Source organism: Papio anubis, chromosome 16 (genome assembly GCF_008728515.1).
Source record: "Papio anubis isolate 15944 chromosome 16, Panubis1.0, whole genome shotgun sequence".
Taxonomy (NCBI): domain Eukaryota; kingdom Metazoa; phylum Chordata; class Mammalia; order Primates; family Cercopithecidae; genus Papio; species Papio anubis.
This window is the reverse complement of record NC_044991.1, coordinates 20997284-21018781: the sequence shown is the minus strand read 5'-3', so window position 1 is coordinate 21018781 and position 21498 is coordinate 20997284. Positions and strand designations below refer to the sequence as shown.

The following is a 21498-nucleotide window of genomic DNA, read 5'->3' as shown; positions in this document are numbered from 1 at the left end:
GAAGGAGGACCCCCGCAACCCAACCCCTCCCTGGTCCTAGTGGCTGCAGACTTAGGGTGAGGGGGGCCAGTGATCAGAGGGGAGCCCTAGTGGGAAAGGGGAATCGGGGCCGAAGGGGAGAGGGAGCCCCTGGCAGGTTTGGGGCGGCCGCTCAGGGGCCGGCGGCGGGAAGGGGCGGGCGGGGGGGGGGGAGCGCGGGGGGGGGGGGGGGGCGGGGGGGGGGGGAGGCGGGGAGCGCAGCCAGCGCGGCACAGAGCGAGCGAGCAAGCGAGCGGAGAAGCGCCTAGAGCCTGAGCGCCGGGCCGGTGGCGGCCGCGCCGGCGAGCGGACGAGCGGGCGGCGAGCAGCGCGGAGCGCGCGGGGCACCGAGAAGCGGGCGCGGCGGGCACCGCGGACGGCAGCCGGAGCTCTCGGAAAGGCCAGAGCGGCGCCGCCCACGCCGCCCCTGCGGGGCCCCGGCTGGGAGCCCGACAAGGGAGCGGGCGGCATGGCCTGGCGGCCCGGGGCGCGGGGGCGCTAGGCCCCCGGAGGGGCGCCCCCCGCCTCGCCGCTGCCGCCGCCGCCCTCCGCAGCCGCGCGCCCCGCCCGCTCCAGCCGCCCCCGGGGCCGCCACCGGCCCATGAGCCCCGGCCTCAAAGTTTGCGGCGGGCGGGCGGGCGCGGAGCCTCCAAGATGCCGTTCCACCCGGTGACGGCGGCGTTGATGTACCGGGGCATCTACACCGTGCCCAACCTGCTGTCGGAGCAGCGCCCGGTGGACATCCCGGAGGACGAGCTGGAGGGTGAGTGTCCGCCGGGACCCCCGCCCCGCCGGCCCTCCTACCTGTGCGCCCAGGTGAAGCGCCGGCCAGGGGCGCGGGGGCGGGGGGCGGTCCGCAGGTGACGGCTGCCAGGTGGGCGCCCCAGCGAGCAGCTGCGCGCGGCGGCAGGACCGGTCCGCACTCCAAGGCGCCGCTGTGGGGGTCGCCCAGGCGGAGGGCGGCCCAGACCCTGCCCGCGTGGTCCCCCGCGCTGCGGAAACTTGCCGGGCCCCGCAGCGGGGTCACGGGGCCGCGCAGTCCGCGGTGACGGTGCGGCAACGCGGCAGACTGGGGCTGGGGTCCGCGCTGAGCCCCCAGCGCCGGCCCGGCCGGAGCACCCGCATCCTGATCCCCTCCGCTGCGCCCGCCCGCGGCTCTCTGCTCGCATTGACATTCCGCTCGTGTCGCTTTAAAAATTCAATCTGCTCGGGCAGCAGAAGAAGGGGAGAGGGCGACTGCCCTGCTCTTGCCCGCTGCCGGGCCGCCCCCGTCCCCACCTGCGGCCGTAGCCGCTTCCCTGCAGCCCTGCGGGGACCCCTAGCCCGGCGCGCCGGGAAGGCGGCCCGGGAGGCGGTGGCGACAACAAGTGGCCGGATTGGGCGGCTCAGTCGCGATAGCCAAGCCTGGAAGGGAAAGCTAGAGAGGCCAGGACCCAAACCTGCCCCCACCCCGTTCTCCTTGCCTCTCAGACACGCAGAAGGATGGCCGGCCGCTGGCTGGGCGAGGTCAGAGTAGAGGGCAGGGGCAGGGGTCCGGGACAGTGTGTCCTGAGGAGCAGTGAGACCCCGGGGGCCTGCCCAGCTCCTTCCCTGCTGGGCTGGGGGAGGTGCTCAGGTTTCCCCTCCCCCCAGACCTCCTGGAGCCCCCATATGGAGTGGAGTGGGGGATCTGGGCTGATGGGGGTCATGGCCTCCTGGGATCTGCTTGTCTGCTGTTGCCAAGGGGCTGAGCTCACCCAGAGGATGGGCCTCTTGGGGTACCTTGGATCCAGGGGTCTCTGAGATCTGGAGGCTCATTAGGGCCTGGGAGGGTGCTGCGGAGACCAGCACAGTCAGGGAGGATGGTGGGAGCCCAGGAGAAGCCATGGAGGGAGGTCCGTCTTCAACCCAGGCCCAGGTGAGGGCAGATCTTAGAGGAGTCAGACTGGGTCGGGGGAAGATCCAGAGGGAGAAGGCAGCCTCTGCCACGCTCACTGCACCACAGGCATGAGCCACAGGCTCCTCACCAGCTGCCCCTGCAAACCCTCAGATGCCGGGAGAGCTGTGGAGACAGGGTCTGGGGTCTGATGCGGACAGGACAGATGGATGATTGGGGCCCCCTGACATGACCTCACCATTCATCCCTAAGACCCAGGGCCAGAGCCTCCTTCAGAGCCTGGGAAAAGGAGGGGTACGATGGGGGGCGAAAGATCAGGAGATGGAGCATAGGCCTTCTCTTCCCCACCTTTGTCCCCTCCAGCCCCGGGCCACCTCAAATCTCCTGCCGGTTTTTCCCTCCAGAGGTCCTCGTCCATCCATTCCTCCTGGCCATCCAGGCAGGAGTCACCATGTCTCCCAGACCCCAGGCAGCTTCCACTTCACTCCCTCCCCTTGCTCCCAGCACCCCCACCAGGACCCTGGCACCCTGACTCCAGGCTTTGCTGGGTCCCTCCTCTCCTGATCTCCAGTCCTGGAGTGCACTCCCTGAGGAAGGGGAGAGGCTGAGAGGCTGGCTGCAGGGGCGAGGGGCTGCAGGGTGGGCAGCGCAAGGGCAAGGCCGTAGGCTCCCCAACCAACGACATGGTGTGCTGGCAGGAGCCCAGCAGCGTTAGTCACCAGCCACAACAAGTGCCCTCCCTGCTTCACTCCTGTCCCCTTCTCCTGGGCCCTGGGGAGCTGAGGGGCCCTGACTCAGGGGGCATCTGAAGGGCAGGGCCCTCCCTGGGATGGGCAGGTGGGGTCGTGGAGTAGACAGATGCCTGGGTGGTCCCAGCTCATCTCTGGGCCAGTGGGCAGCTACAGATGAAGGCAAGAAGTTTTCCATGACCAGCCCCCTTCTTGGCTGCAGGTGCCCTAAAAGCCCTCTGCCGGCCCCAGGTCCCTTTCAGCAGTCCTTGAATGCCAGGGCTGGCCGTTCTTGGCACGGATCCCCCTCTGCCCTCTGCAGGGCCTCATGAGTGCTCCTGCCCCAGGGCAGTCTGGGCGAGACCCAGGCCCTTTGCTGGGAGGACGCCATCAGCGGAGGAGCCACACGTGCCAGGAAGAGGGAGCTGGGCAGCCCGGGATGAAACGCTGCAGACAGTACGTGCCTGCCGCAGAAATCCAGGGGGCGGTCAGTCTGAGCGGAAAGGAGGACCAGCCAGGGAGGTGGGAAGCACAGAGTTAAGATGAGGGCTTCCCAGCCAGGCGGCGCTGGGTTTGAGTCTCTGCACCTTCAGCTCATGGAGTGACCTTGGGCAATCATTCACCTCTCTGAGCCTTGGTTTCCCCACCTATAAAAGGGGGGCTGGTGACGGAGCATGCAGTGAAAGTACCTAGCCCAGGGGCTCAGCGACCCAGATGCAACATGAGGGGAGGCCCTGCAGGGGTAAGAGGCTGCAGCGTGCAGGGCCCAGGCCCATGAGGGTGTGCAGGAGGCTGGGCCAGAAGAGCAGGCTGGCAGGGAGGTCTGGGTGGAAAAGGCCCTGAAGGTCTGGAAAAGGTGCCTGGGGACCTGTGGCCCTGGGGAGGCATGGAGGGCAGTTGGCAGGGTAGGAACGTGGTTGTGCAGAGCTGGCCTGAGGCCCACCCAGGCCCTATGAGGGAGAGGCACGGGCTCTCCTAGATCACCTCTGTGTGCCCACCATGGCTGGGACACACACCTTTTCCAACATGCACACACAGTGGAGTCCTCCGGGAACACTGAGGCTGGTCTCAGCATCATCAGCGGACTGAGTACCTGAGGGTGGGAATGGGGTGGCTGCAAGTCCTAGCCCTTTCTGGCCGAAGAGAGGAGGAAGGAGTCAGACCTCCAGGCAGACAGTCCCCAGGGCAGGGCTCTGGGGCTGACACTTGGCCTGCCCAGTCAGTGAGTGGAGCCTTCATTGAGAGTGGCCGAATGGGGGCCTTTAGGGCAGGGGAGGCTGGGGAGTCCCCTTTCCTACCTCTCTGCCCTGCAAGCCCAGCAGCCGCCTCTGCACAGCCAAAAGCTCAGGGAGGCCAGAGTGGTGGGGCATGGGGCCAGTGCCGCGGAGAGTAGCAGCCGCTGCGGAGGATGGACACTACCCTCTTCAGTGACCTCCAACCAGTGCCCGTCCTCTGGACTCCGGCTCCCTGATGGAGTGTGGATGTCCCTTGGAGTCTGCTGGGGACTTGGGCTGTGATGAAGCTCCACAGGTTGGGAAGGAGATTGGGGGGTGTCAGGCTGGAGGTGGCAGGTAGGGGACAGGTCAGCCTGGAAAGCTGGTCGCCCTGCCAGCCTATTCCCGGACCAGCATCCTCATGCCAAGATGGAGCCCGGCAGGCTTCCCTTGGCCCCACGGGACGGGAAGGGAGCAAGGCTTTTGGGGAAATGCACCCAGCTGTGGGGTGCTGATGGCACAATGGTGGCAGGAAATTGCGACACCCGCCCCACTCAGGGAGCCCCCAGCAGAGTCTGTGCTTCAGTGATAGTGCCAGAGTTGCTCCCCATTTCACAGATGAGACACCCGAGGCTTAGAGAGGGATGTGACTTGCCCAGGCCACTGGGCAGCTAAGCAGGAGAGCCAGAATCTAAGCCCACGCCTCTGGTCCTGGCAACCGCCAACAGGAAGGGCGGCCTGGCGTCCCAAGCTCACTCAGTCCTCCCTCTTCTTCTGGCTTTGCTATCTGGGACGTTCTGATTTATAGCATCCATCTCTGAGCCAGGACCAGCCAGACACATGCTTGATTTTCTTGCTTAATCATCCCGGCAGCCCCATTGTACAGGTGAGCAAATACCTGCCCAAGGTCACCCCACCAGGATGTAGGAGGGCTGGGACTTGACCCTCTGTCTCTGCCGCTTCAGGCTGCCTCCCTGTCCGGGAAGGTGGTACCTGAACCTGGCCTTTGTGGGTGGGTGGGAGTCGGTTGGGGCTGGGGCTGGGCTGGGGCAGGGTTCCCAGCACAGGCAGAGGCACCGAGGTGAGACTTTGTGGTGTGTTGGATGCGCCAAGGAGGGGTGTTGAAGGGATTCATGCGTGGGGAGGTGGCAGTGTGTGGATTTACCCAGTGGCCTGGGAAGGTTAGCCTTGCCTGAGAAACAGCTGCTGGGCCCGCAGAGCCGCCTCTGAGCTCATCGCCTGCCCGTGCATCCCAATATTCACCTGCCCTTCCCTCGCTCTCCTCGGCCGAGTACATTTTCTCAGGGTCTCCAGCAAAGCAACCCAGGGGCTCCAGCAAAGCAGCCCTGGGCTCTGGGAGCTCCCGAAGTGTAGGAGGGATGGCCTGGAGCTCAGCTCACAGCAGGCAGGGGAGGGGCAGCTCCCACTGCAGCCCCTACTGTGAGTCCAGGACTTTGCCATCCCACCCAGACATTTCCCAAGCTGGACCCCGCAGAGGAGGAAACGGAGGAGGAGGAGGATGCAGAGAACAGCAGTGCCAGACCCTGGTCCTCCTTCCCCACACCAGCATCTGGCCCCCACCCGTCTTCAGCTTGATGCCCCTCTTCCACGGGTGGTCCGCAGGCAGGTGGGGATGGCGACCTTTGGGTCTGGAGAAGGGATCGAGCAGCCTCCTCAGCCTCCCCATCTGCTTCTTGGCTGCTTGGGGAGTGGAAATAAACGCGTCCCCTAACCAGGACTGTTGGTGGGCTCTGAGTAGCGGCCCACAGCGAGCAGCATGTGAACTTCCGCTCAGAAGAGCCGGAGAACTCTGTGTGCTCCAGATGGGTGGGCTCCCCACATCATTCATTCATTCATTTCATCATTCATTCAGCAAATGTTTATGCTTGAAGAGGCAGGCCCCGTTCCAGGACAGGGACACAGCCATGAGCAAGACCAGCCCCTGCCTGCTGTCATGGCCCTCGTAGTGCACAATCCAGTGTGGCCCATGCAAGGATGGGACAAGAGCAGGGCCTGTGGGGTCCCAGAGGAGGGCCAGAGCTGGCCAGTGGGGGACAGGGAGGGCACCAGGGAGATGGTGCCATTCAAGCTGAGAACTGGGGTTGTGTCAGGGTTTGCCACAGTGAGAAGAGCACTTCAGGCAAAATGGGCCGCGTGTTCAAAGGACTGGAGATGGAGCAGTCCTGGTGCCCACAGGACCGAGAGGGCCCCTAGCCTGGATGGAGTTCAGGACACCTGGGATGGGCAGAACATGCGGCCGGGCCAGGAGGCCAACAGCAGTGGCCGGAAACCTAAGCGTGTGTGTGCAGATGCCTCCAGCTCCACCTGGAGGCTCTAGGGACTGGAGTCCCCTCAGCAGCCCCTGTGGCTGTCAGGCCTCAGCTCGCACATCTCCCGTGACGGGGAGCACACCACCTCTTCGGTGACCCAGGAAAACTTGAAGTGGGAATTGACCTGGAGTTCCCAGAGTCCAGGGTTTGCAGAACCCTGTGGCCCTGGCACAGACCTCCCCGCCCAGCTGCTTCCCTGGCCCCAGGGCCACTGGTCAGGAGACAAGATTCCCAGGTCCTGGCAGGGGTGAGTGAAGGGCAAGTCCAGAGTCAGAAAGTCTGGGGGCCCAGGCAACCCTGGTGCACACACATGAGCCTGTCTGACCCTCAGGGCTTGGGTATGGACACCAGTGAGATGAGCCTGATAAGGGTGGGGCCTCCGTCCAAGCCACCTTGTCGTGTGGCCTGGGACATGTGGCCATCCTCTCTGGGCCATGGCCCCTAGTCTGTGGTGAGACCAACAGGCTGGGCTAGGCTCCCCTGTCCCCCCAAGACTAGGGAATGACTCCAAAGTGCAAGGTCCTGTGAGCAGTTTCAGGGTTCATGGACTCTGAAGGCAAGGCCTGGGCCAGCCCAAGCAGCAGCAGCTCCGAGCCCACGCTGACTCTGGGCCGGCCACCTGGCCTCTCTCAGCCTGTTTCTGGTCTGCAGCATGGGCACCTCGCCTATGTCTCTACTTTTAAACACACAGATACACACCCTCTCTTGCATGAGAAGCTTGATTCTGCCTGCTGAAAGCTAAAAGCCCACCCAGGGGAACAGCTTAAGCAAAGGCCAGGTGGCTGGCAAGCAAACAAGGGGATCCCCAGGGAGCCGGAGAGAGCGCTTTGAGCCCCACCCCCCGACCCCCAAAGGCAGATGCCCTTTAGGGCCCTGCTGGGGCTGTGATGATTAAGGGACAGCAACCCTTAAAAACAGAGAAACAAGGCCGGGCGCGGTGGCTCACGCCTGTAATCCCAGCACTTTGGGAGGCCGAGGCGGGCGGATCACAAGGTCAGGAGATCGAGACCACGGTGAAACCTCGTCTCTACTAAAAATACAAAAAATTAGCCGGGCGCGGTTGTGGGCGCCTGTAGTCCCAGCTACTCGGGAGGCTGAGGCAGGAGAATGGCGGGAACCCGGGAGGCGGAGCTTGCAGTGAGCTGAGATCCGGCCACTGCACTCCAGCCTGGGCGACAGAGCGAGACTCCGTCTCAAAAAAAAAAAAAAAAAAAAAACAAAAACAGAGAAACAGAAGAGACAGAAGTACAGCTAAGGTGACAGGTGAGGAGCCCCTCAACTGTGTGCCAGGGAGTCCCCACCATCATTCTGCCCGTTTCACTGTGGGTAAAACTGAGTCCGGCCCAAGGTCACAGGTTGGGTTCCTGTTCCCCGGGCTCCCAGCACAGTGCATTGCTCACCACCTGAGTCACCGAGGTTGCCAGGCCTCAGTCTTCTACTCCGTATAGTGTGGAGGGCGACCCCCACCCAGTCTGATCTGGCCTGGACCTGGGGGGCCTCCATCCCCCTCTGTCTTCCCTGAACCAAACAGGTCTGTGCCGCCTGCCCATCAGCCCATTAGTCTGGAGCGTGCCGCCTCACGTGGCTGCCATTAGCGAGTGTTGGCCGGTGTTAAGGATCTGAGCCTGGGGGAGGAGGCGCAGCGGGATGGGGATGGCGGGGGAGGGGGGATGGAAGGAGTGGGGGCGGGCGGGGAAGCTGTCAGCGGGGCCGGGGAGATCCAGCGTCCTCCCCTGCACGTGGTCACCACCACATGGGGTCGTTGTGAGCACACCAGCAGAGGCCGTGAGAGCCTGGCACAATCGGATTCCGAGAAGTCACTGCTGGGGGATCCTTAGCCCTGCTTTGCTGCCCTGCTCAGCCTGCTCAGAAGTCCCAGAATACTGCACCCTTGTGTACCCTCGGGCCATGCTCTCACCAGATCTGCAGGCTCTGGGTTGGGCTCTCAAAGCCATGCTCAGGCTGCGGGGTCGGTGATCCTGGGGGTCTGGAAAGGGGGTCTGTTGGGGACCGGGGTGAAGTCCCAGCCTGCTCCATTCTCTCCTCAGAGATCCGAGAGGCCTTCAAGGTGTTTGACCGTGATGGCAATGGCTTCATCTCCAAGCAGGAGCTGGGCACAGCCATGCGCTCACTGGGTTACATGCCCAACGAGGTGGAGCTGGAGGTCATCATCCAGCGGCTGGACATGGATGGTGAGCACCCCCCCACCTCGGTTTCCCCACCTGGCACCTGGGCCCTGGAGGTGGGGCAGGGGCTGGGGCTGGGGCCTGAGCTGCTGAGACTGCATCCAAATTGGGTCTCTCGCTCCCCTGACTCCCACCCTCAAAGTCCGTGGCAGGTTGCAGCCCAGTCTGGCCCCATTTCTCAGCCTGGAGAATTGAGGCCAGAGAGGTAGTGACAATCCCAGCCACATGCAGGGCTCAGAGACGGCTCCTCTCACTCTGTGTTGACAAGTTTTAAAGTACAGAGCAGTAAAAGGGTGCAATAAATACTCCAGTTCCCACCACCTGAGATAAAATCGCTACATGAGTTGTGTTTGCCACCTGGCATTTTATTAAGGAGAAGTTCCTAAGAAGGAATGGTGATGCCAAGACCCCTCTTTATCGTGCCTGGGCCCTTCTCCTATTCTCCATCCAGAGGCCAGGTGACAGCCTGGGCAGGTTGCCCCACTCTGAGCTTCAGTTCCTGTCTATATGGTAGAGGACGGCCCACCCCAGGATGGCTGCAGGGTGCTGGGAGCAATGGAGGGTTCTGGGTGAAATAGGAGGGTCACGGCCCACCTGCTGTCTACCTCCACCTCCCCTTGTAAGGCCTCATCACACTGGGTGGCTTCAGCATCAGCCCAGAGCCTGGCACTTGGTAGATGCCCCTGACACTGACTCAAGGCTCAGAGAAGGTGGGTACCTGCCTAAGGTCACCCAGTAGGCCCAAGGTATATCAAGACTCCATCCCAGGTCCTCTGGGCCCAACCCACTGATTGATTGGCCCTGTGCCTCCTGCAGGTGACGGTCAAGTGGACTTTGAGGAGTTTGTGACCCTCCTGGGACCCAAACTCTCCACGTCAGGGATCCCAGAGAAGTTCCATGGCACCGACTTTGACACTGTCTTCTGGAAGGTATGCCCTGGCTAGTTGGGACCCAGGGCTGTGCACACTGTGGAGTGCTGTTCTGCAGCCAGTGAATGGCTGGGCCTGCACTGTAAAGGGGGGATGACCACTTCAGGCTTGTGTCCACTGGACATTTCACCTCTCAGAGGGCCATAGGCTCCCTGGGAAGGCTGGTGTTGGTCAAGGACTCTCTGGGGGAATGGAGCTAGTGTTTTCCAGCCCCCTAGAATCTGGAGGCCTGTCACTGGGCCTGTGTGGCCACGGGGTGCTGGGTGGGGGCTGTGGTGGCTGTCAGAGCACCGTGTTTTCCCCCTCTGCAAGTGCGACATGCAGAAGCTGACGGTGGACGAGCTGAAGCGGCTGCTCTATGACACCTTCTGCGAGCACCTGTCCATGAAGGACATAGAAAACATCATCATGACGGAGGAGGAGAGCCACCTGGGCACAGCCGAGGAGTGCCCCGTGGACGTGGAGAGTGAGTGACTGGCCCTGGAACCCCACGGGTGGGCTCGATGGCTTGACTAGGGGGATGCACGGTGGGGGGGGGTGTCTGCAGAGGGGGACTGGGGGCCGCCTTGCCTGTCCCAAGCCTCTGTCCCATTGGGGCACCCCATGGGATGAGCCCATGTACCGAAGGGCAAGCAGCTCCTAATTCCATTGCTTCCATGTCCCCTTCTGTCTCCCTGGTGCTCCCGGCGGGCGGCCACAGCCTGCTCCAACCAGCAGATCCGCCAGACGTGTGTACGCAAGAGTCTCATCTGCGCCTTCGCCATCGCCTTCATCATCAGTGTCATGCTCATTGCGGCCAACCAGGTGCTGCGCAGTGGCATGAAGTAGACGCCACCTGGATGCCCCATCCACCGCATGCGGTGCCCGCGGCCCGCCCCACACCACCACCACCTGCAGACCCCTCCCTTGGCCGGCTCCCTGGGCCACCATCTGCGTGTACTTCAGGGCCTGGCTCTCTGGCGAGCCCTCCCCACCCACCCGCAGGCCTCACCTGGAGCTGTGGTCTGGCTGTGGAGGGCCGGGTGGTGGCTGTGTCCTGTCCCCACCCTGTCCCCACCCTGGCCGGTAAGGAGCACTCACTCTTCCTACCATCCAGGGGCTCCTGGGAAATTAAGGAGGGATTTGCACAAGAACCCCCAGGACCCAGTCGCTGCTGTGGTCCCTTGGGCAGGAGGGGGCACCCTGTGCCTGGAGACAGCAGCCTATCTGGGGCCACACAGCCAACCCAGCCCTGGTCCCTGAGGCTTGCCCAGGGCACTGGGCGGGGGGACAGGGGACAGAAAGCCTTCTCCTTGGGGAGGGTGGGAAGCCAGGGTGTCCTGGGCCCTGCTGCCTGGCATGGCCTGAGAAGGGCCTGGTCTTCTCCTGGGTCCCTTCCTCTGACCCTTGTTGGACCCCAACCCAGACCCCCTTTTTCCATGTATCTGCTGGGCCAGCCCATTTCATAGGCGAGGAACCCGAGGCTCAGGGGCTTGAGACTTGGCCTCAGTTCTTCCTTCCACAGGGATTTTCAGGACAGGCAGCAGCTGAGGTGGCCCTGCAGCCCCCCACCTTCTGGCCCTCCCACCAGGGGCCCTCCCACCAAGGCCACATCGTCCACCACCCCAGCCTAGAGCCTAGAACTGTAGTCCAGCTGAGGAAGGAGGCAGAGCTGGGGCCTGAAGGCTCTGAGCAGCCTCCGGCCAGGGGGCTCCTCCAGGGCTGAACCTGAGGAGGGCCCCTGTACTACCTCCTGGGCCAAGAAACTGGCATAGCCCCACATAGTCAGTGCCAAGAGGCTGCGCCAGGCCACTCTCTCAGCCTAGGGCCTGCCCTCCTGTGTCCTCTCACTTCTCTACGCCCTCAAGGCTGGAGACCCCGCTCCCATGCCCCAGCTGTGCCATCCAAAACACTTGGGCAGCAGCTCAGCATGGGCAGACATGGGGGCTGTGGATTCTTTCAGGGCGGGGATGGCAGATGGAGCCCTTGGGCTCCTTGGGCCTAGAGCCACTTCTTACTGGGCCACGGGGACAGCCACCCTGGCACACCCTCTGCCTGGCTGTGCTGAACCTCTGCTGGTCCCAAGGGAGGAGGGAGTGAGCTGGGTCACCTGGGGGAAATCTCATCTCATTCCCGCCCTGCCCGACCTCTGCCAGAGGCTAGAGAACAGAGCTGAGAGCACCCAGCGTGGGGAAACACAGCCAGACCGCTGTGGCGACAGACTTTCTTTATAAACATCTGGAAGTTTTCTGCCCCATCTTGATAAGGAGGAGGAGGCAGGTGGAGGAGAGTGAGGCAGGAGCTGCCCAGTGCAGACCCAGGGCTACCCTTGCTGCGGCCGTGTCCTGAGCCTCCGTGAGGCCAGCAGATGGTCTCAGAGCCTCCATGGGGCGTCACAGGAACAGGGCTTGGCTTCCTGCTTGTGACTGATGAGAAAAGTGACCACGTGGGGGTCAGTCGGGGGCAAGGGGCTCAGCCCCACTGGACTCTGGGCTGCAGGGGCCACCCCCCAGGAGGGGGTGCCCGCAGGGATGGGGGCAGCTCTTGGACTGGTGGCCAGCCCACGGGGTATTGGAAGACGGTGGTTCTGATGGGTTCAGCCCTAGAGAGAGAGAGAGAAGGGGGGAGAATTAGAGTGGGGTACAGCCCAGGCTTATGCCACTCTCGGCCCACCTGCCTCACCACCCTGGCTGTGGGGAGGGTCAGCTGCCTGCACGACTTTTCTGGAAGGCAGAGTCTCGAAAATAGGCAGACCCTCTGAGCCAGCGACCTCACCTCCAGGAACTGAGCCCAAGGAAACAGCGGGGTTGCGGGCAGACACTGAGCTACGAGAACAGCCATGAGACAATGGGAATAACCTTCGTGTCCACCTGTGGGGGACTGATTCAATACATATGCACGTCCACAGCAGAGAATGCCATGCGGCCTGTGTCAGAATTCAGGCAGACCTATATGCACTGATGAGGAAAGACATACTGTGTGATAGGGAGAAAAAGCAGCTTATAAAATAATGTATATAGCATGATACTATTTTTGTTTAAAAATATATAAAATATATAAATGCATAAAAAAATCCTGGAAGACACAGCAAAATGTTAACAGTGGTTCTATCTGAGTGGTGCCATTATGGGTGACTTTTTTACTCCTTTATACTTCTCAAAAGTTTTACAAGCACGCAAGCCTTTGAAATCAGAAAAAAATATTGTCTAAATGTTTTTAAAAAGCTTCATTTCTCATGCTATTCACTGTCCTCCTCCTCAACGTCCACCCCGAGCCACCTCCCCTGGAACTCAGGGTCCATGTAAGCACTTGCCCTAGGAGAAGCATCCTCCATGCCCAGCCTGGGGCACCCTGCCAAGGCCCAGTGAGGGTCGCCCCCATTCTTCCTCCTGTCCCACACAGATTCTTCTGGCCTTGGGCCCCACCCAGGCTGCATCTCCAGGGCCACAGGCCCTTCTCAGGTTTCAAAGTACTTTGAACCTTTGAGCACTCTGAACTCCCAACACCCCAGCTGCCTATCAACAACCTTTCTGGAAGGCAGAGCCTCGAAAACATGCAGACCCTCTGAGCCAGCAACCTCACCTCTGGGAACTGAGCCCAAGGGAATAGCGAGGTTGTGGGCAGCCACTGAGTTACAGCAATAGCCGTGAGACAATGGGAATAGCCTTCATGTCCAGCTGTGGGGGACTCAGTACATGGGCACGTCCACAGCAGAGTGCCATGCAGCTGCCGCCAAAATTCAGGCAGGAACTCATCTGTCTTCCGCATAGGACTGGAGTTCTCAGAGGATGTATACCAGGGGATAGGGGTAGGGTGTATTTGTACCCCAATGCGCAGGGCCAGGCCTGGTGCCAGGAGGCCACCCAGTGACTGTGGAACAACAAACAGCAATGCTGAAAGATCTTACTGACCAGGCGCTATTCTGGGCCACACACCATGACCAACAGAAACCTTAAGAATCCTCAGGCAAACCCCATTTTATAGATGAGGAAACTGAGGTGCAAGGAGTCGGTCACGTGACCAAGTGACACCCTCGGGATGAGGCCTGAGGGCCTGGAATGCTAGCCCCACATCGGTTGCAGGCATGGCCCTCCCACTTCAGCTCCCTCTGCTCTGGCACACCCCTACACCCCAACATCCAGCCTTTAGGCAAGGTGAGGCCCTGGCAGCTCCTGGCAGGTTCAGGGGCCCAGTGGCCAACCCTCTGCAGACAGAGAAGGGCTTGGGCCTGCTGAGAGGGGTTTGGAGAGGCCTCTGACCTCCGAGGGGCAGGTGGGGAGCCGGGGTCAGGAGCCCTGGGAGTTTCCCCTGCTGCACCCACCCAGCCTGCCCCTCTCTGGGCCAGACCTGCCATGCAGAGTCAAGGACTCCGGGGAGCTCTGGGTGCAGCCTCCAGGACCCCCAGGTGTGAGAGGACAGGGACATCCCCTGCTTCGTGGCTCACTGCCTGCTAGAAAGCGCAGAAGGCAGCTCCTGACATGATTTATGGCACTGGGGAGATTTCATAAACTCCACCAGCCGCAGAGAAGGCGGGGAGGCTCCGCAGTTGCTGGAAGGGAGTGCCCCAGCTGCCAGCCAAGCCTGGACTCCCTGCAGGGCCACAGGGACAGTGGGGATCCCCCAGGGAGGGTGTGATCCTGGGGAGCCCCTTCCCCTGAGCCTCAGGCCCTTCCTCTGGAAAATGGGGCAGATTCCCGGGAAGCTGGGACCTCCTGGGTCCAAGTCTCAGCCCCATGCCCCTGCCTGCCCTGAGGCCCCGCCAGTAGAGAGGCATACCCGGCGCCTGCCCACACACACTGGCACATTGCCAGGGCTCCAGACACGTGAGCCAAAGCCTTGGGGACATTGAGGTGCGTGTCTGGCACAACTCTGCTCGTATCTTCTCTAGTGACCTGTTTGTCCTGTGCGTGAGGACAGGAGCCACTCTCTTGCATTTCCCCAGCCTCGGTCCTAATCAGAGGAAATAGAGTCGAGGGAGGAGGATGGGCCAGGATGGCAGCGCCCGCCCAGAGAGGGGTGCAAAGGAGAGATTAAGAGGGATAGAGTCACAATCTGAAGAGCCAACAGTGGGCAGCAGGGCCAGGCCTGGCTCGCCGGGGGATTAGTCTGTGTGTCTGAGGCCGCTGCTGCTCTTGACAGCTCCCTCAGGGTCAGTCTGCGGAGGGGGATAAGGCCAATGCCACCAGGCTGGGGCTTCGTGGACCCTCTGCTTCCCCACATTTACAAGGAGGGCTAGCCTGGCTCACTGGGGAGGCTCGGCTCAGCCAGCGGGGGTTGGAGCCTGCAGGTCTCGGTTTCCCCAGGTGGGGTGGGCAGCCCTCTGTGCCCTGTACCCTGGGGGAGGAAGCAGATACCCTGAGAGGAAAAGGGGGGCCCCCAGGCTTCCAGACTAGGCCCCGCAAGAGGCTCGAGGCTCACAGCATTAACACCCGGGGAAAGCCCAGACAGCAGCCTAAATGCTCATTCATGCAGTCAACCTGTCCTGGGCCCCCCAAGTCTGCCCAGGCCATGCGGGAGAAGCGGGGGCTGGGAGGGGTGAAGTCTCAGCTAGAGCTTCCAGGACAAGTCTGACTCTGCCAGGCAGAGAGGTGGGAGGCAGTTTCAGGCAAGAAAATAGCGTGCACAAGATGCCCCAAAATCACAAATGATGCCACATCTAAGAAGCTGCCGAGTGTCCAGTGGGACCAACAGTCAGGCCAGAGGCAAGAGGTGAGAATGCGATCCCACCGGCTGTGGAGGCAGCAGGGAGGGTCCCCCCGCCCCAGCCCCAGCCCTGCAAATGGGCCTGTGGAGGCAGAGGTGGAGGAAGTGGGGCCAGGCTGCATCAGGGCTGCTGTGTGGAGGATACCCTGTGGGAGCAGAGGGACAGGGAGGGGCCGCTGTAGCCCCCAAGAGAGCCAGGGCGGAGGAAGAACGCTGTTCCTGCAGCACTGCCTCCAGGCCGGAGAGGGAGCCAGGAAGAAAGTGAGGTAGCCTTGCGGAGGGCTGGGACTGGAATCCACCCCCTCCCATCAAGGAGGGTAGGGGGCGTGGATGCAGCGGAGGGGCTCAAAGCCCGGGGCCCAGGGAAAGGCTGCGAGGCTTCAGGAGACCAGCCTGCCCGGAGACGGTTATGGATGCCCAAGGCAGCAATGGCAAAAGCAGGAATAAACGGTCACCTCCCTTCCCACAGCCCCTTTTTCTCAAGGCTGGACAGGCCTGCTCTGCCTAGAGAATAATTCATTTTGGCCCCAAGCCCTCAGGAGGCTGGAGGAAGTCAGGTGGCAGATCCCCTGGAAGGGGCCAGGCTGGGTGGCCAGAGGGAGAATGGCCCAGAGCACAGGGCTCAGACCCCCTAGAGCCGAGGTGGGCCCCAGTTGCAGACCCCATTTCCAAAACAGTCACTGCCATCCAGGCAGCCTGCTGCTGCCACTGCCACTGCCACTACCCACAGCTGCACGGAGCCCTGGGCCAGCCCTGAACTTCATGTCAGAGGCAGTCTGGGGTCCGGACACAGAGCAGAGACATAGCTCTCTCTCAAGTGAGGGCCAAGGGCAGCAGGGCGCATGTGATCAGGATGGCCCCACCTCCTGGAGAGGTTAAAATTCCTCAGCTGCAAAATGGGGGTGCCAATCTCCCTGAATGCCCCAAACACTGGGAACACCGTAAGCACCAAACTCAATTCTCATATGGTTGCCACTTCAACCTGTGACTGGAGCCAGTCATTCAGCCTCAGTTTCCCCATCTTGTCCCCTAGTCGCCCGAGTCTCAGATTCACAGTGCCTTGTGTCGGCGCAGGGATGCATCTGTCTGGAACCCAGGCAAGGACTCTCGGACACCCCATCTCTACCCCACCCATTGGCGCTCACTCCAGCCACAGGCACTCCATGAAACCTTGTCACAGCCCCAAGAGACAGCCAGGCCTCTGTGACTCGCTCCCGGCAGAGGACACCATGGAGCCAGAGCAGGGAGGCGAGGGGCTGGTGTAACCCGGTTAGCAGGTGGCAGAGTGAGGATGGGACCCACAGGGGGCCCTGTCCAAGGAGCGGCACAGGGCCAGAGTTTTCTGGGCAGCCTCCAACCAGCCCAAACCTCTCGTACATGGGCTGAAGGAGTCTGGGGTGTAGGATGTGGATCCCTGGATAGCAGCCAGTCCCAAGGGAGGTACTCATATGCCCAAAGACAGGATAGAACCCCTTTAGACAGGACCCTTCAGATAGGACCAGGAGGAGAGAATGTCACACTCCAACGTTTGAGTCATGTGTGTATCATATATACTTTTAAGGTGGGGAGACAAAAACTGAACACAGATTTAAAATAAAAGTAAAAGAGAAAGTTAGTTTTAGGCCGGGCGCGGTGGCTCAAGCCTGTAATCCCAGCACTTTGGGAGGCCGAGACGGGCGGATCACGAGGTCAGGAGATCGAGACCATCCTGGCTAACACGGTGAAACCCCGTCTCTACTAAAAATTACAAAAAACTAGCCGGGCGAGGTGGCGGGTGCCTGTAGTCCCAGCTACTCGGGAGGCTGAGGCAGGAGAATGGCGTGAACCCGGGAGGCGGAGCTTGCAGTGAGCCGAGATCTGGCCACTGCACTCCAGCCCGGGCGACAGAGCAAGACTCCGTCTCAAAAAAAAAAAAAAAAAAAAAAGAAAGTTAGTTTTAAAACACCTTTACTGGCCGGGTGCAGTGGCTCATGCCTGTAATCCCAGCACTTTGAGAGGCTGAGGCAGGTGGATCACCTGAGGTCAGGAGTTCGAGACCAACCTGGCCAACACGGAGAAACTTCGTCTCTACTGAAAATACAAAAATTAGCTGGGCATGGCGGTGTGCACCTGTATTCCCAGCTACTTGGGAGGCTGCGGCGTGAGAAATGTTTGAACCCAGGAGGCGGAGATTGCAGTGAGCTGAGATCATGCCACTGCACTCCAGCCTGGGCGACAGAGCAAGACTCCATCTCAAAAAAAAAAAAAAAAAAAAAAAAAAGGTGGGGGCAGGTGTGGTGGCTCATGCCTGTAATCCCAGCACTTCGGGAGGCCAAGGTGGGCGGATCACCTGAGGTCAGGAGTTCAAGACCAGGCTGGCCAACATGGTAAAACCCTGTCTCTACAAAAATACGAAAATCAGTCGGGCATGATGGTGGGTGCCTGTAATCCCAGCTACTCGGGAGGCTGAGGCGGGAGAATCGCTTGAACCCGGGAGGCAGAGGTTGCAGTGAGCTGAGATCATGCCACTATACTCCAGCCTGGGCAATGGAGCAAGACTCCATCTCAAAAAAAAAAAAGAAAAAAAGAAAGAAAGAAAGAAAACACCCTCACAGTCTCTTTCACTGGGGCACAGAGAAGGCAAGAAGTTTGGCCTTCACCTTTTGGCAGAGCCCTGAGGGAAGGCCTCACCCCACAGACTGGCCAGGCCCCCTTGGGCCAGACCGGGCCAGGCCACCGTCCTGCGAAGCCACACCACAGAGGTTGTCAGGTCTGAAGCCCTGTTGCAAGATACGGAAAGTAAGGTGGCCAGGATGGGAAAATGTGTCAAAGTCACACGTGGCTCCTGGGTGCAGCTTTATCCCCTTTTCCTCCCCTCCCCGCTTCAGTCCCTGGAGGAAGAGCCCAGGAGCTCAGGCTTTGGTTTTGGCCGCAATGCCCCTGCCTGCCCTGTGTCCCATTCTGCTGATGTGAATATCACCTGAGTCCTTTCCCTCAAAGAGGAGGACCAGGGACAGCACGAAGCACACACCCCAAGGACCCCGACCCAGCAGCTCCCCTTTAACTTGTGAGTGTCCCGAGGGCTGGAGCCATCACCAGACCCCCTTCCTTAGAAAGACAGTGGGACCAGGACCTTGTCATCACACCCTGTACAATCCTGGCTCTACATTTTCCTAGCTGTGTGCCCTCGGGCAAGTCATACCCCTCTCGTGAGCCTGTTTTCCCTTCTGCAAGGCCCTAGGGGTAGCAGTGCATGGTGGCCACAGCCCAGGCCCCTCCCTCTGGCAATGGACTTGGTGACGTGCAGCCAATCAGCTCAGCCGCCTGCCTCCCCTCCAGCCAGCACAGACTCCAACAGGAGCCCAGCCTCGGGAGAGGCTCCTTCAAACACCCTTTAGTCTCTGGCCAGGGCCTGGCGCCCCGAGAGCACCCAATGTGGCCCCTCGGAGAGCTCTGTGGAGGCATCTTTATTTGGCCCCTGGGCCTGGGCAGTTCATGGAGATTCCTGAGCCTCAGGAAGGGGCAGGCGGGCTGGGGTGTTGCCCCCGAGGGCACAGGGGGAGGGAACCCTGGGGACCTGTACCTGCTGCTTGGGGCTGAGCTCAGCCGCTTGGCTCTCTTCTCCAGCCAGTCCTCCAGATGGCCCTCGGGGAGCTCGGGAGCATCTAGCAGCCACTCCCTGGCTCGCCTCTCCTCTGTGGGGACAGGGAGACAAAGGCAAGTGAGGGGTACACGCCTGCCTGCCGGAACCCTACCCTCCCACAAAGCAGAAGCAACCGGTAGGCCCTGAGCAAGCTCTGGGAAGTTGCAGCAACCTTCCAGGAAGATGCCCCTGGACCACTTCTCCAGGCCCTCTGTCCACGAGGGCCCAGCACTCAGCCTCGCTCCAACTAGAGGAGTGAACTTCCCAAAGGCGAGATGTCAGCTTCCATGGAGGCTGAACTTGCCCCTCCCTGGAATCACCAGGCTGTGAGACTCCAGAAGGCAGGGAAGGTGTGTTCCTAAACTCCTTGTTCCCAGACTGTCGTAAGAGGTCTGCTTGGTGCCACGTGGAGACTGGGTATGCTGCCTGATTGAGGGAGGGATGGGGTGTATCTGCCAGTGACTGCTGAGCTGGCCACAGGGTCCAGGTGGGGCTGAGGTGCACCTTCAGGGCTCCCGGGCAGGAAGCCACGCGGGCTCCCTGTCAGGGTACACAGGCCTGCCTTCTCCACTCATGCTGAGGCTGTTCCTGACACCTGGCCCAAACCGGGGGCTCAGGGCTCCCCGTCACCCTGGGCAGCCCTTGGCTACCAATGACGGGGAGATGGGGAGGCACAGGCCAGCTTCCCCGGTCTCAGAGACCACGTGCCCTAGCACCCCACTCCCGCTTAACCCAGGGCATCCCGAGACGTACCCTCCACCTGGATGCTCAGCTCCTGCAGGTCTCGCTCTGACATGTGGGAAAATCTGCAGTTGGAGCCAAAGTCGCACTGGCCTGCAGCAGGAAAACAGAGTTACTCGCTGCTCGGGAGGGGCTCCCCATGGGGGCTGAGGGGTGCCCTGGTGAGGGGCCCCAGAATCTTAGGGTCAGGACTTCAGGGCCTAAAGAGTAGCAACCCTGATCCTGGACAGAAAATGGAATCTCTTTGGCCCTGCCCACTCAGCAGTCAGAGCAACCTCTCACCCATCATGCCACATGCTCACAACCCTTCTCCAGCTGCCCCCGGTGCTGGGGATCACTTCCAACTGAAGCCTGTCACAAGTGGGCCTCGCAAGCCTCTGCAGCCTCTCTGTCACCAGCCCTCCCAGCCCTGCCTCAGTGAACTACATATGGGTTCCTGAAAGGGCCATGCTTCCTTTCTCCACTCCAAGCCACAGCACGTGCTATGCCCAGCCTAGTATTCTGCCTGCCTACCTGGCTCACCGGAGCAGTTGGACTGCTCCTTAGAAAGGCTTCAGTGGCAGCCTTGCCAAGGAGGCACCGAAATCTGGGGTGGCTTCCCCTCTCTCAACCAAGGAGACCAAAATGTATGTCGAGATACTGAGAGGCTGGAGGTGTCTCAAGCCAGTGTAACCTACCAGTGACATACTCACATCAAGGCAAAGTCCGTGGCGAAGCCCCTGATCTGCAGGCTTGGTGCCCATCCTAGGGGAGCTTGGACATTCACCCAGTTTCCCTAGTTCAGCTGAAGCACCTCTCCCCAGTGCTAAGCTCCCTTACAAACCATATGAATCATCATAGTTTTCCTCTTTGCCACGGCTGCCAGGAAGCTCAGAGTCAAACCCTTAGAGAATACACAGGACCTCAAGAGCATGCATGGAGGAGACTATTCTCTTGGTTTTATCTTATTTTTCCTACCCTTATTTTTATGTGTCTTTGGTTCATTCACTTACTGAGGTTTTTATCTCTTGTTCTCTCTTTTTTTTTTTTTTTTTTTTTTTTTTTTTTGAGACGGAGTCTCGCTCTGTAGCCCAGGCTGGAGTGCAGTGGCCGGATCTCAGCTCACTGCAAGCTCCGCCTCCCGGGTTTACTCCATTCTCCTGCCTCAGCCTCCCGAGTAGCTGGGACTACAGGCGCCCGCCACCTCCCCCGGCTAGTTTTTTATGTATTTTTAGTAGAGACGGGGTTTCACCGTGTTCGCCAGGATGGTCTCGATCTCCTGACCTTGTGATCCGCCCGTCTCGGCCTCCCAAAGTGCTGGGATTACAGGCTTGAGCCACCGCGCCCGGCCTGTTCTCTCTTTTTTTAAAAGAGACAGGGTCCTCACTCTGTTGCCCAGGCGAGAGTGCAGTGGTGCAATCACAGCTCACTGCAGCCTTGAACTCCTGGGCTCAAGAGATTCTCCCGCCTCAACCTCCCTAGTAGCTGGGACTATCAATGTGTGCTACCACGCCCAGCTAATTAAAACAAAATTTTTTTTTGGTAGAGATGGGGTCTTGCTATGTTGCCCAGGCTGGTCTCCAAACTTCTGGCCTCAAGCATTCCTCCTACCTCAGCCTCCCAAGTACTAGGATTACAAGCGTGAGCCACCATGCTTGGCACTTTATCTCTCTGACCTATATGCATCTCTAGTAGCTAAGTATTGAGCAGTCAAATCCACACCTAGCATCCTTGGTTCTGATCCCGAACTTCCTCAGATCATCAACCCTGTTACTCTCTGAAGTTCTGCCTGCTGGGAAGGAGGCCAGGCTCCCAGGCTAACTTAATCAACAAGTCTATTCCACCTGTAAGTGTCTCTTGGATTTACTTGTAATCTCCCACGGCTTGCTTGTTCTAGGTGAGCTGATACAATCACATTCTAGATCTGAAGAGCTGAGGACCAGTCTCTAGGAGGTCCTAAGACACAACACCTGGGAAGGCCCTGACTGGCCAGTCAGCTGGAACCACCGCTGCAAAGTGGGCTTGGGATGGTGGCCCGGGTCGGGGAAGACACTCTGCAGAGGTCCAAGTGGGCCAGGTTGGACATCGCAGGTCCCCGCAGGGACCTGAGCTGTGCAGAGCACTTTACCTGTCAGTAGAAACTTCCTGCAGGGCCGCTTGTTCTGCTCATCCAGCAAGATGGCAGCTGCATCT

General features: G+C 60.5%; 2 protein-coding genes across 10 annotated transcripts in view; one reads left to right on the top strand and one right to left on the bottom strand.

Moving 5' to 3' along the window:
* Positions 1–250: 250 nt before the first annotated feature.
* On the top strand, positions 251–12460 carry CABP7 (calcium binding protein 7). Its single transcript, XM_003905398.4, has 5 exons — positions 251–781; positions 8215–8358; positions 9169–9281; positions 9594–9747; positions 9982–12460. The coding sequence occupies exons 1-5, from the start codon at positions 673–675 to the stop codon at positions 10107–10109; spliced, it is 648 nt and encodes a 215-aa protein (XP_003905447.1). The 5' UTR covers positions 251–672; the 3' UTR covers positions 10110–12460.
* ZMAT5 (zinc finger matrin-type 5) overlaps positions 11471–21498 on the bottom strand; it is a 31828-nt gene continuing 21800 nt past the window's right edge. For all 9 annotated transcript variants that reach the window (XM_003905400.5, XM_017945207.3, XM_021921439.2 and 6 more), the window contains 4 exons: positions 21434–21496; positions 19339–19419; positions 18526–18637; positions 11471–11862 (listed from right to left, as the gene is read on the bottom strand). In XM_003905400.5, coding sequence (XP_003905449.1) covers positions 11733–11862; positions 18526–18637; positions 19339–19419; positions 21434–21496 — 386 coding nt within the window. In that variant the 3' untranslated portion in view covers positions 11471–11732. The remainder of the gene's footprint in view (positions 11863–18525; positions 18638–19338; positions 19420–21433; positions 21497–21498) is intronic.

Excerpts from the sequence above, each read along its gene's own strand:
- CABP7 (XM_003905398.4), top strand. The coding sequence starts at position 673 with ATGCCGTTCCACCCGGTGACGGCGGCGTTGATGTACCGGGGCATCTAC. Across the intron at positions 9,282-9,593 it reads TTGACACTGTCTTCTGGAAG|TGCGACATGCAGAAGCTGAC; the intron begins GTATGCCCTGGC and ends CCCCTCTGCAAG. Across the intron at positions 9,748-9,981 it reads GTGCCCCGTGGACGTGGAGA|CCTGCTCCAACCAGCAGATC; the intron begins GTGAGTGACTGG and ends GGGCGGCCACAG.